At 45.3% G+C, this 19,021-nt stretch overlaps 1 protein-coding gene across 3 annotated transcripts in view; it reads right to left on the reverse strand.

Annotated features, from left to right (window-relative positions):
* The window catches only part of ATAD2B (ATPase family AAA domain containing 2B), a 528,611-nt gene that overhangs the window by 77,322 nt on the left and 432,268 nt on the right, over window positions 1-19,021 (reverse strand). For all 3 annotated transcript variants that reach the window (XM_033936345.1, XM_033936343.1, XM_033936342.1), the window contains exon 24: window positions 10,045-10,182. In XM_033936345.1, the coding sequence (XP_033792236.1) occupies window positions 10,045-10,182 (138 nt within the window). The remainder of the gene's footprint in view (window positions 1-10,044; window positions 10,183-19,021) is intronic.

A 19,021-nucleotide genomic window follows, 5' to 3' on the forward strand; every position in this document is an offset into this window, starting at 1 on the left:
ACCTCGGGGTCCTCGAACTCTGGGCCCGGAGGAGGAGACCCAGTCGAAGCAGCATACCCCAACCGAGGCAATTTCTTCTGAGGCGAGACGGTCGAGTGTCGAGAGGAATGCTTCGAAGAATGTCTGGATCGATGCCCCTCCCGATGCCTGGAAGGGGATCGAGCCCGTCTGTGAGAAACTGGCTCAGACGCCTCCAAGGAGCAGATTGGACTCGATGCCGTCGATCGCAGAGGCGGCAGAGCTGGAGGCTCCCCTGACGCCGCCCAGGTTTGATAAGGGGTTCGGAAGAACTCGTCCTGCTTCCTGCTATGCCCAGGACTGGGTGGCCCCGAAGGTGGACGCCACACTGAGTCATGGGGCAGAGTAATCGGTTCCAAGGGAGGCAGGTCACTAAACAAGGCTTTCCTTGAGGGGATGGGCTCCAAGGGAGGCATATCACTAAGGGAGGCCCTCCTCGAGGAAATCGGTTCCAAAGGAGATACAGTGCTAACGGAGGACCTCCTCGAGGACCCGGACACCGCTCGCTGCTCCTCCTCGCCGAGTAACGAGGTAGTGCGGCGAGGAGGAGGGGGCGGTCCGCCCCTCGAAGCCGAAGCTGGAAGGTCACCCTGGATGGTGGCAATCAGCCGAGGCCCCATGGTCTGCATGAGCTCCACGAACTGAGCCTCCAGGATGGACTGCAACGAAGCCGGTATGGAGGGATCCGCACCAAAAGGGGGCCCTTCCGCACGGTCTCCGCGCTCCTTGGGTGCTACGTGCTTCTGCTTGCCAGTCTTCAGCACCTTGAGCACCACCGGAGGAACTGTCGGGGTCGATACCTGCTCCGAGGAGACGGATGAAGGCACCGGCGCCGAAGCCGAAACCGGTGTGAACGACGCTGGTTTCAGGAGGCCCGAAGCAGCCGGGGAGGCAGAGGGCTTCACAGAAGGAGTCGAAGCACCTGTCGATGTCGAAGCTGCAGGATCCGATGAAGCTTCCATCTTGAACATGGACTCCCACAGCAGACAGCGACGCTTAAACGCTCTCGCCATCAGAGTGGAGCAAGGTCGGCACGATTTCGGGAAGTGATCCGGTCCCAGACACTGTAAACAGCGTCGATGAGGGTCCGTGAGCGAAATCGCGCGTTGGCACTTGCTACACTTTTTAAAACCGGTGATCGGCCGGGACATAGGCCGGAAAAGCTCTGCCGCAAGGTTGAAGGCGCGGGGCCCCAGCCACGCGGCCGACCCGGTATCGGAAGGAAAATTTTTTTTTTTTTTTTGAAAAAGAAATCAAAGAAAGAAATAAATGCACAGGAGAGCCAAAAGAACTCAACCCGTAGCAAAAAAGAAGGCAAAAAAAGAGATTCAATGGGCGCAAATTGAAGATAGACTTCTCAGCTCCGCGGAAGAAAAAGAACTGAGGAGACACGCCCGGAGCATCGGGCGGGAAGGCATTGGCGCATGCGCGGTGCGGGCATCTCGAAACTTCTGAGTTTCTTCAAGCAAGACATGCTTGCAAGATGTCTGTATCGGGGCTCTGTCGGATGACATCACCCACTAGTGAGAATACCTGCCTGCTTGTCCTGGGATAAAGGATGATACAAGGAAGGCCGCAAACAACGGTCCCCTCTCAGAAACCCAATCACATCTGGATAAGCAGGAAGTGAACCAGAACCCCTGCGTGCCCTGAAACTTGAAAAGTCTGCTACTGGAACTTTAAGGGAGGCCTCCGCTAAACCCTTATCAAAGCCTGCCTGAAGAAAAGCCAGGACCACCAAAATGGGAGGGTCTACGCTCAGGCACCACCCAGTCCTTAGCACATTACTGTTAGGAAGTCTTCCAGTATGAGGCATAAGAAGCCATAGTTTAGGATTTCTTAGACTTCAAGTGTGTCGAGAGGACCTCCTCTGAAGAAGTACAACTCATCAAGGCTGAGTGCTCAAGAGACATGCTGGAAGACCAAAGCACTGTGGGTCTCCATGGGCACCGTACCCTGCCCGAGAAGGTTTCTAGGGAGAGGAAGGTTTAGCGTCTTATCCCACTGAAGACTGAGGAGATCCGCAAACCACGGATGATGAGGCCAGTCGAACCATGAAGCTGGGATGTGTTGCTATCCAGCGGCTAACCCGACCAACCAGAGACCACGGAGGGGACAAATAAAGGAGCTCGTGAGCTGGCCAGGGCTGAACCATGGCATCCAGCTCTAAGTTTCCATGCTCTCTTCGTTGATTGAAGAAGCGCATGACCCTCAAGTTCTCTATTGACACCATCAAGTGTATCTGGGGTCAACCCAAGTGCTGTACGATCAGATGGAAACACTGTCCCCGAGAGGGACCCTTCTCCTGTATCCAGGACTGGTTGACCGAGAAAGTCTGACGACTCCCGCCACCAAGAGAGACAGAAGACGTAACTCTGCCCAGCCAAACAGCATGCGATCCTCCTGACCCAAGGGAGTGCTTCTTTTGCCCACTTGACAAATTCTATATGCAACCACCATGGCGTTGTCTGAGAACACTCGCACCGCTTTTCCTTCCAGAGTGGGCTGGAAGCGAGTAACGCCAGGTAAATCGCCTGAAGCTCTAAACGATGAATCGACCAACACCACTGATAAGGAGACCATTGCCACTGAATAAAGTGGTCCCCACAGTTATCACCCCAACCCAACAGGCTGACATCTGTCATAACAGTTAACCACTCTAAGATCCAAAGAAACCTGCCCTGGTGGAAAGCCTCTCCCTGAAGCCACCAGCGTAGACTTCTGCACGCTGGTTCTTTCCAGGGAAGAGGTATCTAAAAGGGATGATGTTGCGGAGACCACAGAAAGAGAGGGGACTCCTGTAAAGAGCGCATGTGCACACTGGTCCAGGGGACCACCTAAAAGGAGGCTAACATGGACCCCAACAACTGCGGAGCATGGAAGCTGGAAGGTTCAGGAGATCTTTGATCTGGTGCTGAAGTTTTGGTCTGCGTGACTCGGGAAGAAGCGCACTACCCTACTGGGTGTCAAAGAGAAGCTCCAGGTACTCCAAGACTCCATCAATTGGTTCTTTTTGAAGTTGACAATCCAACCCAAGTTCTGTAGCAGAAAGGCCACCATCTACACCATACAGATGCACTAATGTCGAGACAGAGCCCGGATCAACCAGTTGTCCAAGAAAGGTTGGACCTGGACATCCTGCCTGTGGAAATAAAACTGTTACAAGTACCATCACTTTTGTGAAAGTGCAGGGAGCTATCGTGAGCCCAAAGGGAAAAGCCGTGGACTGGAAATGCTGTTGCAGAACATGGTCACACAGAAATCTGCGGTGCTCTGGAAATATTGGGAATATGGAGGAAAACCTGTGTGAGATCCAAGGATGTTAGAACTCCCCATGGAAGACAGCAGCAATGACTGTGCACATGGCTTCCTTTCGGAAATAAGGAATCCACAAGAAACAAGGGATTGACATGAGATCTAGAATGGACCCTCCAGTTCTCTGAGCCATATGTTGGCATGATAAAGTATAAAGAGTATCTGTTGAAGCCTAATTTGTGTTATGGAATAGGTTCTAGTGCTCAGATGTCCAAGAGATGCTGCAAAGTAGTTCAGACCACTGACTCCTTTTCCGGACAATCTGCCGGTGAGTCAAGAAACAAATCCGGAGGCAGGCAAAAGAATCTATCTTCTGTCCCCCTCCTGAATGATGTCCAGCACCCATTTATCCAAAGACATGCGAATCAACACCTGGTAAAACTAAGCAAGGTGGTCCACTGGAAGGCTGTTTAGGAGCAGTAGCTGCCTGGGATCTGAATGTCGGAGAACAGCTGGAATTAGAAGTGTTGTCATAGGGACTGTATCCCTGGGAATATCTCTGGGAGGAAGAGCCCAAGGATCTCTGACAAAAATAGCAGGAGGGACAAAAATTACTACCGTCCACTACCAAAGGCCAGCGAGACTTGTTCACAGGGAGAGACTTAGGGCGGCGGTCAGCAATACCAGCCTGTCCCAAAAAGAAGCTGACTCTTGAAAGGAAATCTGCTTAAAGTGGCCTTGGAGGCAGTGTTCCCAGCCAAAGGACAGGTCCAAAGAGGCTGGCGCACAGACACCACAGAAACGGCAGACACCACAGAAGCGGTAACAATTCGAATGAGATCAGAAAGGGTGTCCGCCACATAATTCACACTGTCCAGCACTATCTGGGGACAGGCATCCACTTCCACAGAGGGACCTTGCACAATCTCGTGTGACAGTCACATACCACAAAGGAGGCTGCCGTCGCCTTGATGCCTGAAAAAGCCATTTCAAAAAGGTTTGTTTTAAAAATATATATATATAATATCCACTGTGAGATTCTGGGAGTCCTTAAATACTACACCTCCATCACTAGGGAGGTCTGTATGCCAGGTAACCTGCGCCATGGTGGAATCCACCTTAGGTTTCTCAAAACTGCTGAAAAGCAGAGGCTAGTGGAGAAAGCTTAGACATAGCTTGAGAGACAGAAAGAGAAGCTTGGGCATCCTATTGTTCTGTAACCAGACCAAAAAGCTGTGGATTGGATGGAAAAATGTGGGCAGTACATTAGAACGATCCATGACTGAACACTGTGACATGGAAAGAGGAGATTCTATTTCTGTTTTGCTTTCAGAACCCCCAAAATAAAATGGTAGAAAAAACCACGCTTAAAAAAGGGTTACCAACAAAGGGGTCCTCATCCAAATCCAGACTCTCAGGGCAACCATGTTGACTAGTCTCAGCAAGGGTATTAGCCAGATCCCAAATAAAAGAAGGTCAGGAGACAAAAGCGGCATAATATCCATATGGCATAATGCAATCAAGCTCTGTCATAGCCAGACAAGAGGGCTCCTGAAAAAGGACCTCTGCCACTGGTGCAATTGGTTTAGAAGAAACCGACATGCCCGCCGGTTGTGTCCAACGAGCTGGGTCAGAAGAATACACTTTCTAGAAGAGCCGAAAAAAGAAAGTTGAAAATTCACACCTTTTTCACTGCATACTAAGGCATTCGCACTGTGCCAAAAGAGTCCCCAGACTCGGAACGCAGGCATTTGGCACCAAACTCCAGAACGACCTCTGGATGAGATATTTTTCTGAAAGTACAGACCCAGGCTGGCTCCCCAGCACTGGAGGGCCTGAAGGAGGCAAAGCCCATAGCTCCCCCCCGCCCCCCCCAGCATGCTGTGGCACACGGTATACGGTCGTTGATCTGGCACCAATCCGCAACAATCAATGTACACATTCGACAGATTAGGAGCTGGGCAGTTCATCCCAAACGATTTTTAAGAAAATCGAAGGGTTTGAGGCAGAAATAAAACTTTGAAAAAAAAAATCAATTAAAATCCAAATGGCCGCCGCTAGCAAATTCATGGTAAAAATGGCAAAAATTAAAAATAGTGATTTGGGGTTTCGGAAAGTGGGAGACCTGAATCCTATGCTCATAAACTCTCAAAAGTGAGTTATAGAGAGTTTCACAGACCACCTCTGAATTCCCATATGAAATAATAAAGGTGTACTCACAGTTTCTGAAGTGCCTGCCTGTCAGCTTTTTTCAGTGCAGCTGAATGGAGGAAAAGGATTTTCTGCCTCAGAATAGCTTCAAAATGACAAGTCTTGAAGATTTTCTGACTACCAGTCAGACGGACATTGACTGTAACTTCCGCCCCTACAAATCTTCTCTATGCGTCCAGGGGTGGGAAATGCAGTCTTCAACCTGAAACCTGGAGGATGTTTTACATGGGACACATACAGCCTGCGCTTAAACCCCTGACAAGGTCAGAGGGCAAATGAGCTCCCAAGGGAATGGATCCCGAGCCCAGGAAGGGTGGCACATAGCAAGCTGGCTCCACAAATCCACCAAAGTTTCTCAGCGAAGCAGCAATCCAGCTCTGCAGGACTGTATCCATTCCTCCGACAGACTACCACAAAGGGGTCTCAAGGCACTCAAGCCACAGACAAACTTTAAGCAAAAAAATAATAGAACAGATGGAGAGCAAATCCAAAAGACTTCTGCATGGATTGCTTGCAGAAATTGAAAACTACAGGGGGCTCTAACTCTCTCTCTGAGGTGGGAGGAGCATGTCCTCAGAAAAGTGTTTGGATTTCTGCAACGCCCAGATTACGGGAAGGAATTGAACACTTAGCGTACTGAATCTAGAAGGAACTTATCAGAATAAAATAATAAACATCTACATTGTTACAGATACCGTAATGCTATATTCTTTTTAGGACTCCTACACTAAATGATCAAAATTTCAAAAGAAAGCCTCTTACTAGGACTACTTTCAGTACTGGAATATTGTTGCTCATGTCAAAACTACTATATAAAATAAAATGTGATGAAGGTGCCACCTACTGGTGAGATGCTACAATAGCATCTAAAGCACAACCATTCATTCTCTCCTTTATTATTTATGTTGCTGCTCTGCTACTGTAAATTCTATTACTGGGTAATAGTAACACAAATTCACTAAGGCAGTCCACCACAGCTGCTGCTGTATACTATGATGTGGATCTACCCTACTCTGGGCTCCCTTCTTCTGATAAATAATTTCAGATAAATAATTCTGAACCTATGTGAGGGGGAAGTATTAGAGAAAGGAAGGGTACTTAAACTTAGTGGGTATTCTTTATGAACAGGACATAAATCCTTACTTAAAGAGGGGGAGGGGGGTGATATCTTCAACGGAGCCTAGCATGAGAAACAGTTCTCCAACTTAGAACATCTAGAAGCTTTTGAGTTGGCTCAGCACACACATAGAACTTCAAACTTCTTATATTCCTGGATAGTTTTAAATTTTACTTTTAGCATTTAAAAAAAAATCTTATTTATAGGTTTGACCCAGGACATAAGGCAGGGGGAAAGAGAGAGATGGTAGACAGCGAGAAAGAATCAAATTTTGGATGGTAGTGGAAGGTAGAAAAAAAATTATTTTATTTTCTATTTTGTGATTATATGATGTCAGATTTGAAATGTGTATCCTACCAGAGTGGTGTTAGATAGTAAGCGTGAGCTAGAACCTAACAGAGACAGGAAAAGTATTTTTGTTTACACCACAGTACTGGCATGGGGTTGAAGAGGGAAAAGGGGATGGGGTGGGTAGAAAGGCTACAAAATAAATCCACTAGGATGTCTGAAAAAAAAAAAAAAAAAAAAAAGCCTTATCGGGCAGGTAAAGCAATTGAATTGAATTGAATTGAAAAGTCGATTCAATAGGCTGAATTGAATCGAAACTTTTTGCCCTGCATCGGGCAGCACTAGCATATAATAGTGCTGCCTGATTTCCGATTCAAATCGATTCACCGATTCACTTCGGGTGAATATATTCGAACTGATTTGTTTAAAAAGGTAACCAACCCTCCTCCCTGTGCCTTCAGGTCTCCTAATCTAATCTTCCATTTGTGAGTCGCACAAATCTATACAAGCTCAAGGCGACAGATCAAAGAGGAAGTGAGAAAGTAGTAGGGGGGGGTACAGAGAAGCAAGGGGAGGGGCCTAGAAGTAGGGGGTGCTATACAGAAGCTGAAACAGTTAATTGTCAAAGAGGTGGGTCTTCAGCTTTTTCCTGAATGCGGTGTAGTTTGTCTCTTTCCGGATTGCTTCTGGTAGGTCATTCCAGGTTTTTACACACAGATAAGTTAGTATAGAGTGGATCCTGCCCCTGATGTCAGAAGAGGGGCAGGACCGCGGCAGACGGAACGTGGTGGAGAGGCCAATGGCAGCCTGCAAGGATTGCTACAGCACCGGCGATCCTCTCTGCAGGCCGGTAATTATCTGAAGGTAAGAACAGGAGGCCAAGGGGAAGCCGGAGGACGCTGCAAAGAAGAGGGGAACATGCAGGCCTTCGGGGGGGGGAAGGCCTTCAGGGGGGGCAGGCCTTCGGGGGGCTGGTGTAGAAGTACACAGAGGGAGGGAAGGGAGAAGGGGTACTGCTAGAAAGGGGGAGAAGGGAAGGGAAGGGAGAAGGGGTACTGTTGGGCGGAGGGAGGAGAGAAGGGGTATTGCCGGGCATGGGGGAGGTAAAAGGAAGGGAGAAGAGGTGCTGCTGGACTTGAAAGAAAAGGAGGGAAAGGAAAGGTGCTACACACTGGAGGGGAGGGTGAGATGGTGCATGGGGAGAGAGCATGTTGGGTTGGGGGTGGGAAGGAGGGATGGCACTCGAGGAAGAGGCAAGGACAGAAAGAGAAAGCGTGCAGGAGGAAGAAAATATTGGACTCATGGAGAGGGCAAGATGGATGGGGAGGACAGAAAGGAAGGAAGGAGAAATGTTACACTGGGGAAGGAGGGAGAGATGCTGGATAAAAGGGTAGTTGAGAAAAAGACAGATGGTGGATCTAGGTATGTTGGGGGTCCATCGCTGCAGCTGCAGGGATTGAGATGAAAAAAGTAAAGATGCCAGACCTCCGGGGGAGAGAAGGGAAATGGAAGGGGAGGACAGAGATGGAAGATGGATGGTTAGCACAGAAAAAGAAGGAAACAACAAATGGGAAGGAGATCCTAGCAAGCGAGTTATCAGAAGACAACCAGAGCCTGGGACCAACATGATTTGAATAATGACCAGACAACAAAAGGTAGAAAAAATAATTTTATTTTCTGTTTTGTGATTACAATATGTCAGATTTGAAATGTGTATCCTGCCAGAGCTGGTGTTAGACCATGAATGTGAGCTAGGATTTAACAGAGAGAGCAAATGTCTTTTTTGTTTGTTTACATCACAGTGCCTGTGTGGGTAGGAGAGGGTAAAGGGGCTATAAAATAAACCCACCAGGATATTTGAAAAAAAAACACCAATTGGGCAGGAAAATCAAATCGAATCAAAGAAATCGATTCAATGGGCTGAATCGAATCAAAATTTTTTTCGTGAATCGGGCAGCACTAGTGTAATCCCAGAGTGTCTAGCACATTACATGGATTTCCAGACGAAAGGATGCCTTCATAGTAGGATGAGGCAGAACCAGCAGCTCATACATTCACATGACCGATCCTGACTTCCCCTACTGGGCACAGATAATAGTGGATGTTTAGAGGGAAGGAGAGTGAACAGCTGTGTTTCTGTGACCCCCTTCTGGGAACCTGACCCAGTATGAGGATCCCTACACTAAAAGAAATTATAATTTTGTAAGCAATAACCTTGTACATCACAAAAACAATAAATAAAAAAGAGGTGCAGCAGCCTTCCTATAAAAAACTGTCTCATGTATATCTGTGACTTATGAAGATCAAGTAATCTGTACATGTAACATCAGTTTTTAAATTCAAGGGTCTGACAATAGATTATTGCTGTGAAAAACATTTGCCTTGTACAGCTGTTTTTGAGGGATAAAAGAACTAGACCATTTACATTTATAAAGGCAAAGGACTTTTCCCTCAATGACTACTTTTATCAACTCTGCTACATAAAAATGATCCTACTTGAGGATTGTGTGACAACTGACAAAACTAGTTATTTTTAAGAATAGGCAGTTTATTTAAACCTCAAAATTTCTCATCTGGTCATAAGCTGAAGCAACAAAAAAGGAGAAAATGTTTTTGAAATACTTTCCTCATTTATTAGCTAAAAAATAAGGCCCCCTTTTTTCAAGCCACATTAGAGTTTTTATCAGTCGCTGTGGTAAAAACTCCGATGCTCATAGAATTCCTACAAGTGTCGTAGCTTTTACCGCAGTGGCCGGTGATTTTTAAAAAACCCTAATGTGGCTTGATAAAAGGGTGCCTAAGTGAGAATAATTTTATTGAGCTTCATGTTTTGATTTTTATTGTTTAAGATTTGATCAAAAGAGAATAAAATATATGACAAGCAAAGAGAATAACATAAGCTTGATTTATTCCAATATCCATTACAAAGAGAAAAGAAAAATGCTCTGCTGGTATAGTAGTAGCCCATTGGCCCAATGAAATATCAATCTTCAAGTGGCAAATGCTACTCTTAGAAACTGCAGAGTGACCACTGTACAATACCACACTCCACACTAAATTTGCTACTAAAAAGTGCATATAAAAATAAATTGCGTTCATGATCACTGCTTTGTAAGCTGCCTTAAAGAGTGCAGAAAATGATTGGAAATACTCACATGCACATTTACTAGTAGAACAGTTTATAAAATCCAGACCATTTCCTTGTTTGTTTTGAGATGCGTCTTCCACTCCAATTTCTGTATTTCGTGCTACTGAACCATGAGGAACTGTTTGCTCTGTTACTACTGATAAACCTGAGTATACAAGATAAGAACGCCTATGTAAATAATCCAAGCTGCATAAACTTTGTTCCAAGACAAAATACATAATAGCATTGTAATTTCCATTTAAACAGTTAAAAGCTAAATCTAGAAACTAGATGAAAAAAAATGTCTTAAGTTTTCAAAGTTTCAATATTACCTTTATTCTATTTAATGTGAAGACACATTTTATTAGATAATTATTTGAGATGGGAATTGAGACATCTAGGTTAGGACCTGCTCAAATTCCCCTGAATTTAACAAAAGGTTCTGCATGAACAGGGGCAGCAATGGTTTTATAAATAGACATATATCAGGACAAGCAGGCAGCATATTCTGACATATGGGTGACATCATCCACTGAACCCGGCACAGATAGCCCAGAGTGAATTGTCACATTAAAAATAAAAAAAGACTGTCTATACCACGCATACATGGGTGCCTTCCCATTCTCTGCCAGCTCGTGGGACTTTTGTTTTCCGCAGAGCAGAGAAGCCATATTTCGGTTTTCTCTTAAGAACATAAGAATAGCCTTACTGGGTCTAACCCAGTAGCCCGTCCTCACAGTGGCCAATCCAGGTCACTAGTACCCGGCAAAAACACAAGGAGTAGCAACATTCCATGCTACTGATACAAGGCAAGCAGTGGCTACCCCCACATGTCTTTCTCAATAACAGACTATGGACTTTTTCTCCAGGAAATTGTCCAAACCTTTCTTAAAACTAGCTACACTATCCGCTTTTACCACAACCTCTAGCAACGCGTTCCAGAGCTTAAGTATTTTCTGAGTGAAAAAATATTTCCTCTTATTGGTTTTAAAAGTATTTCTCTGTAGCTTCATCGAGTGTCCCCTAGTCTGTAATTTTTGACGGAGTGAAAAATCGATCCACTTGTACCCATTCTACTCAGGATTTTGTAGACTTCAATCATATCTCCCCTGAGGCATCTCTTTTCCAAGCTGAAGAGTCCTAACCTTTTTAGTCTGTCCTCATAAGTGAGGAATTCCATCCCCTCTATCATCTTGTTCGCTCTTCTTTGAACCTTTTTAGGAGTCGCTATATATTGAGATAAGGAGACCAGAATTGAATGCAATTTTCCAGGTGAGGTCGAACCATGGTACAATATAGAGGCATTGTAATATTCTTAGACTTGTTAACCATCCCTTTTTTAATAATTCCTAGCATCTTGTTTGCTTTTTTTGGCCGCTGCCGCACATTGGACATAAGGTTTCATCGTATTGTCTTTTAGCATGTGTCATATGCGCTTTAAGTATACATATATTATACGTGTTTATTTTCTACGTGTATTCCCTGTGTATGTTTGGTGCCTTCCCATTTTACATTTATTTTATTTGCTAGTATAACTACAAGGAGTGCTTTTAGACCATGGCCTACTAGTCTCCTCCTGTCTGAGGATCTTTGTGACAGTGGTTTCTTCCTGATAATTTTTAGTCTGTTGGGTCGGTTCTTCTAGGGTGCAGGCTAGAACAGGGTGGGCAAACTTTTTGACTCGTGGGTCACAATGGATTCTTAAATTTGCCAGAGGGCCGGGCAGGATAGAAGGGGGTGCGGATTACCAGGGAGAAGGGGGTGCGGCCGGGGGAGGGTGTGTGTCTGATGCGCCGCAGAATGCTGGTAAGAGAAAGGGCTAAGGCAGAAAGAAAGAAAGAACCCCCCTCCCAAAGGTCAGACTGTTGTCTCTGGTTTCTGCTTTCATCTTCTTTTCACTCTCTTCCTTCCAGCATCTGCCCTCTCTGTCTCTTCAATCCAGCATCTGCTCCTTCCATCCACTGTCTGCCCTCTCCCCCTTCCATATATTATCTGCCTTCATTCTTGTCCCTCTCCCCTTTTCATCCAGCCTGCGCACCCTCTCTCCTTTTTACATGATTCATTCCAGCTTCACTGCTCTCTTCATTTTTATCTCTCCTACACCAGATCTAGCATCATTGTCCCTCTCTCCTTATTTCTTTGCTGACCCCCTTCCCAGCATCAATCTCTCTCTACTTCAACAGTAATGGGGGGGGGGGGGGTGTTCTGATGCTAGAGGAGGAAACAGCACTCCTGCAGAGTTGTGCACATTTGCCAGATAGAAACGCAGTGGCAACCAATAAACTGCTCAACTCCTGCCCCCAGCGCTCTGGGACCCACCGCAAAGGCGGCCAGGAGCGGGACTGCCTGGGCCTGCACTGCACATTCTCCTGGCACCGCGCACCTGTGCTAGCCCCCAAATCTGCACACACGCTACTGCCTGCAGCATGGACAAATCCCCATGCATGGCACGCCCGGGCTGTCTTTCCCCGAGATGTGCCACAGGCAACCGCACACCCCGTCGCGGCAGCCTAATCAACTGGATCGAACAGCATACCTCCACTGGGACTGGGAAGCCCAGGGCCACCAAAGAACCACACCAGCAACCCGACGGCACCACAGCCCTCGCAGATGGTGGGTTAAAAAAAAAAAAAAAAATTGCAAGAGCACTGCCAACCACGCATGCACCCCCGGAAGAGGCCATGCCCTATATCAGAACATGCTGGCACCCGACCCGGAGGCGACAGAAGGCAGCGGGCCAGACCCTCCACAAGACGGGCAGGATTCAAAAACTAAATGGGCTGGATATGGCCTGTGGGCTGTAGTTTGCCCATGCCTGGGCTAGAAAATGACACGGGGAAAAAAATTTGTCTGTGGAGCTGCACTGCACCTGATGGAGGGAGGGAAGGAAAGGTGGTTGTGCGCTGTTGAGCCCCTCTTTGCCCTCAGACCCTCTCCTAACTGCTCCCTCCTGTCTCAGACCACTGGGGGGAGGTGCCTGTCTTCAGTTGCCGGGATGGAGGGAGGGAAGGAACAAGAAAGAAGGGGCCCTGGCAAGCGAGTTATCAAAAGCCAACCATAGCCTAGGACCCCTACATGATATGAATAATGACCAGACAACAAAAGGTAAGAAAAATAATTTTATTTTCTGTTTTGTGATTACAATATGTCAGATTTGAAATGTGTCTTGAGGGAGGCTGCCGCCACGGCTTTGGACAGAGGGGTACCATTTTCGTGGGAGCCGGCCTTCGGAGAGGCTTGGGACGTGGGGACGGATGCGGGAGGGGCTGCCGCTACGAAGGGCTTTGGTGGGGGAGCCAGCCAGACCGCAAGTGTGGGGACATTGTAAGCGCGGATTGGTCAAGGAGCCGCCGCTGCTGAGGCTTTGAAATTGCTCTCCCACCGTCACTCCCTCCCGCCCCGGCTCTGCCTCTGCCCCTGCCCAAGTTCAAAAGCAGGAGACATCTAGCACCCGTTAATCTAACGGGCTTAAACACTAGTACATGTATATTTCAATTCTCCCCGCTCATAGAGAATACCTTTGTTTTCGTCTTGGTGCATGCCAGTTCCAGTATAAGGTCCTCCCATTTGGTCTGGCTTCAGCACCCAGAGTTTTTGCTACGTGCTTAGTGATAGTAGCAGCAATACTTTATTCATTCAGCTTCCATGTTTTTCCTTACCTGAACAACTGGTTGATAAAAACCTCCACATCACAGCAGGTTCAGCAGGCTCTGAATTCCACAATTTATCTTCTCGGGCTCCTGTGCTTTGAAGTCAATTATCCCAAATCCAACCTGGAGCCCACTCAGACTCTGGAATTCATTAAAACTCGTCTGGACACAATCCCTCAGCAGAGACTCACTATACTACTTCAACTCTGCCAGGAAGTCTCTTTTTGCCGCCATGTTACGATTTCTGGGTCACATGGCTTCCACGGTATATGTGGTCCCATTTGCCTGTCTTCACCTCAGACATCCTCAATGGGAATTATCCTCCCAGTGGTCTTAAGCAACTGGTATTTTGTCTCAGTGCTTGTCTGTGACACCACAACTCAAGGACTTACTTCTGTGGTGGATGACTCCAGCTAATCTTCTGTTCCAGGTCCCACCCCATCAAAACTTTGGATAGTCTGTGCTGGGTTTTGTGGATGACATCACCCACACATGAGAATATCTGCCTACTGTCCTTGGATTACACCTGTTACAGGTAAATAACTATTTTATATACACAAAAAAAAGTGTGTCTACCAAGGGATTTACACATGTAAATGGCAAGAACTATACATGAAGAGGCACTGGAGATGTCAAGTCCAACCTGTGATCACAAATCCTTTATTTGTAGTTTGTATCAAAGTTTTATGATGAGTCTTTAGAAATTGCTAAAACAGGCAAAGTTCCAAAAGACAAAGTCCCTACTTTTGGGGCTTCTTTTTGGATGAAGAGATGCCAATGCGTTCACATGCACCGTTTGCAGTACGTTGCAAGTTCATAACTGTCCCCTGAAGAAGGCGATGGTATCGCCAAAACTTGGATTCTAGTTGGGACTTTGTCTTTTGGAACTTTGCCTGTTTTAGCCATTTTTAAAGACTCGTTATAAAACTTTGATACAAACTGCAAATAAAGGATTTCTGACCACAGATTGGACTTGACATCTCTAGCACCTCTTTTTGTTGGTTCTGCTTTGCCTTGAGGCTTGGTACCTATTTCCATAAGAACTATACATGTAAAATGCTGATTTTACAATCTACACTAACTGCTAGCAATTATGCCACCACAGATATCTACCCCTTTCTCCTAATCCTCCTACCCTCCACTAGCCCATATTTGGAAGTCTGATACCTAACGACGGTACCATGAGACTACTCTTATGAGTTCACAGGTACCATTTTGAACTCAGGCATGGATGAGGCACGAGAATCCAAGGATTGTCTACATAATCTTAAGTAAAGACAATACTGCTTACCTCTAATGGATATTTTATAAAGTTGTAAAGAAAGGAGGATAAGAGGGTGATATCAGTGATTACTGTAATGATGCAAACAATTTCTGGAAAGCTTTATTAAAACCTAAAAACCTTTTCTCAGCTATAGGAAAACTTTACAAATATGACAAGGTTTGTGCGTCTCCTTTAACTGTTTCCTCAAACAGCATCTGCATTATATTAAACCATCATGAAAGTATGCATTGGGGGTATATTAAAATTAAATAAACTTGGAAACTTAGTAAATAATTTGTTGTCTCTGAAGGCAAAAAAGTGGGAAAGCCCTGGTAAAGCATTTAGTTTCAATGGACTAACAACTGTTTGTTGGACATTATCCATTTTGTATAGTATATTTTTTTGAAATGGCAACCAAAGATAAAATGGTCCTTATAGGAGATGGACTAGCATTCTCTTTTTCAAAGAGACCTTAGAAGACTGACAGGCCAAATTTGTGCCAAACAGGAGTGACTGTCCAAGCAACAATAGGATATAACTGTGTGGATGAACTACAGGGTTTGGTGCTTGGGCCTGTGCTCTTCAACATATTTATAAACGACCTGGAAATTGGAATGACGAGCGCGGTGATTAAATTTGTGGACGATACGAAGTTATTCAGCGTAGTGAAGATGCAGAAGGATTGCGAAGACCTGCAACAGGACATAAACACGCTCGAAGTGGCAAATGACGTTTAACATGGATAAGTATAAGGTGATGCATGCCGGTAACAAAAATCTTGGTGTCTGGTGCAGTACTCGGAGAGACCCCCCAGGAAATAGACTTGGGAGTACTGGTCGACAAATCGATGAAGCTGTCCGTGCAATGTGCGGCGGCGGTGAAAAGGATGAACAGAATGCTTGGAATGATTAAAAAGGGGATCACGAACAGATCAGAGAAGGTTATCATGCTGCTGTACCGGGCCATGGTGCGACCCCACCTGGAATACTGCATCCATCACTGGTTGCCGTACTTGAAGGACATGGTACTCCTCTGGAAATGGTCCAGAGAAGAGCGACTAAAATGGTTAAGGGGCTGGAGGAGTTGTCATACAGTAAGAGATTAGAGAAACTAGGCCTCTTCTCCCTTGAAAAAAGGGGACAGAGGGGACATGATTGAAACGTTCAAGATAATGAACGGAATAGACAGTAGATAAAGACAGGTTGTTCACCCTTTCCAAGGTAAGGAGAATGAGAGGGCACTCTCTAAAGTTAAAAAGGGATAGTTTCTATACAAACGTAGGGAAGTTCTTTTTAACCCTGAGAGTAGTGGAAAACTGTAACGCTCTTCCAGAGGCTGTCGTAGGGGAAAACACCCTTCAGGGATTCAAGACAAAGTTAGACAAGTTCCTGCTATAACAGAACGTACGCAGGTAGGGCTAGACTCAGTTAGGGCTCAGGTCCGCAGGAACGGACTGCTGGGCATGGAGGCCAACCTTTTGAAATTTTAATTATTATTTTAAAACAGTGCAAGAAAACCCCTACAAAATAACATAACCCCATATTGTATATTTGATTGGGTGATTCTAAATCTGTAACAACCAAAACAAGTTTACAACCATGAAATACAGAAGAAAAGAAATGCCAAAGATAGAAGATACACAGAGTCTCATACAGGGGCATCAATACCTCCTTATTCCTATTGGCCATACCTCTTTCTAGGCACTCTAGCATCCTTCTAGCTGTCACCGTCACCTTTTCAACTTGTTTGGCCGCCTTAATATCTTCACATATAGTCACACCCAAGCCCCGCTCTTTTATCATGCACAAAAGTTCTTCACTCCCTAAATTGTACCATTACTTCGGGTTTTTGCAACCCAAAAGCATGACATTAAATTTCTTAGCATTAAATTTTAGCTGCCAAATATCAGACCATTCTTCAAGCTTCGTTAGGTTTTTCTTCATATTATTCACACCATCCAGGGTCTCTACTCTATTGCAGATGTTGGTATCATCCGCAAAGAGGCAAATCTTACCCAACAGCTCTTCAGCAATATCATTTATAAAACTTAGTGCCAATGTGGATAAGCAACATCAGATAATAGTCATTAGGCTTGATGAGTCTTGTCAATCTTTCTTTAACATCTTGGATTTTGGCACCATGCAAACAGCATACCTCCTGGGACACCATGTCTGGTCTGCAGATGGATGCTTCTGTATCCCTCAGAAGGGATTCACCAACCACCACTACCTTACACCTCATAGTGGGGAACAGCAATTTTAGGGATTTCAAGCTTTAGTCCTTCCTCTCCCTGGTATGCACTCATCTCTTCCACTTCCAAGGCAGCATACCGGTTCTTCAGGTCAAGGGTGGGTGGAGTCACAGTAGCAATTTTGCAGGGTTCCATAATCTGTGTCCAGCTGTCTTCCCTCAGCATAGCCTCTTCTTCCCCACTGCTGGAAATCTTTGACGCTTCATCGATGTACCTCTCATTCTCACAGATGCTTCTCAGTCTTGCCACTTCCTCTCTCAGTTCTTTTACTTCTTAATGAGGGATTCAAGCTAAAGACAGCTTGCACATGGAACCACTCCCTCTGCCTGGGTAGCATTTTCTCTCTGCACAGAGACAGAAGCTGTAATCTGAGCAAGTAGCTTTGGTGACACGTTTCCCAGCCATACTGTGGTTGCAGAAGTACTTACACCTGAAAGAAAAAAGAAAGAACTGAAAAATCCTACCAAAGCAATGCTCTGTTCCTGGGTGGCTGAAGAGCCCAAAAAGCTCTGCCTTGGGGTGGGCGGGTGAGAATTAACCTCAAGGGTCACCTGTGGGGTATGATTTCTAAGAAAGCCCTCAGAATTCAGTCTCAAACTAAGAAGCTGAAACCAGCCAGAGGTCTCTCCTCAATGAACACTTTTCAGTTAGGATGAGAGGATTCACATCCCCATGAAGTATAGCACACTTGGCCTAAGAATTTTCCAGGCCTCTCTCTCACTTACTACTCCCCAATGTCTCAAAATGGTCCTAACAGATCCAAAGAAGCCTTTTGGTCAATAGCTCTTTCCTCAAGCAAATATATGCAGTTCATAGGTTGCTGTGAAAATTATCTTTAATGCTGAGCCTCTACAACCTCTCTCTTAGAACTAGGCTTACTGAGGGTTAGGCACCAGGCCAGCATTCCTCCCCTCTAGGGTCACCTGTGGAGTCTGATCTCTAAGAAAGTCCTCAAATTACTCTGTGGAATATCTTGCTCAGAAACCTGATTAATAAACTTGTCCCAGTTAAGCTTGTTCAGGTGCCAACCATTGGGTAACACTAGTATGATGGTATATCGGTAAACTGAAACAGGATAAAGTTAAAGTGTAGAAGGCTGAATGCCAATAGTGACCCCAATCTTGTCTTGAAAAAAAAAATACTGAAGAATAAATAAACTGAGGTGTCATAAACCCTTAGTTCCAAAAACCCAATTCTGGGTAAACATGTATAGGTTTATTATAAAAGCAATTCATGATTGTGCATCACAGTAACAATTATCAGACAATTCAAAAGTGTGGTTGGTAATAAAAGTTGTGAAAAGGACCCAACATGATTTGTGTTTCGGCAGAAGATGCCTTCCTCAGAAGTCTAACCGATCCACTATGATGCCAAATACATTGAAGGGATAAGTAAATTTTCGATCTTCCTTAGGATATTTAGAAATATTTTGATTCAGTTTGCTGCTGTGTTGGCAAATATTTTGGAAAAAAAAGTTGTGTCACTGAGGATAGGTTTATATTCCTCTAAAATGAGGACTCAGGTGATAGTGACAGTCCAAAACACAGTTAGGCTGCCCAGTAAAATCCATTGTTCATAATTGATGAAGTGGCTAGAGTATAGCCTTTGGTAGGAAAGAAAAAAGAAAAAAATATTTATAGACTGGATCCCTTCTCTATCCATCTGTTCCATTTGGCTAGATATGTGGTTTTGCCTGCTAGGTTGCAATAGTTAATCACTGTGGGGTAGTCCCTAACGTAACAAATCAGGCCCTGATGCATCCTTTTCTTAAAGGCTTAGAAGTAGATCCTGCTGTGGTCCATAATTACCATCCAATATCAAATTTTCCAATGTTGGCAAA

This window comes from Geotrypetes seraphini, chromosome 3 (genome assembly GCF_902459505.1).
Source record: "Geotrypetes seraphini chromosome 3, aGeoSer1.1, whole genome shotgun sequence".
Lineage (NCBI taxonomy): Eukaryota > Metazoa > Chordata > Amphibia > Gymnophiona > Dermophiidae > Geotrypetes > Geotrypetes seraphini.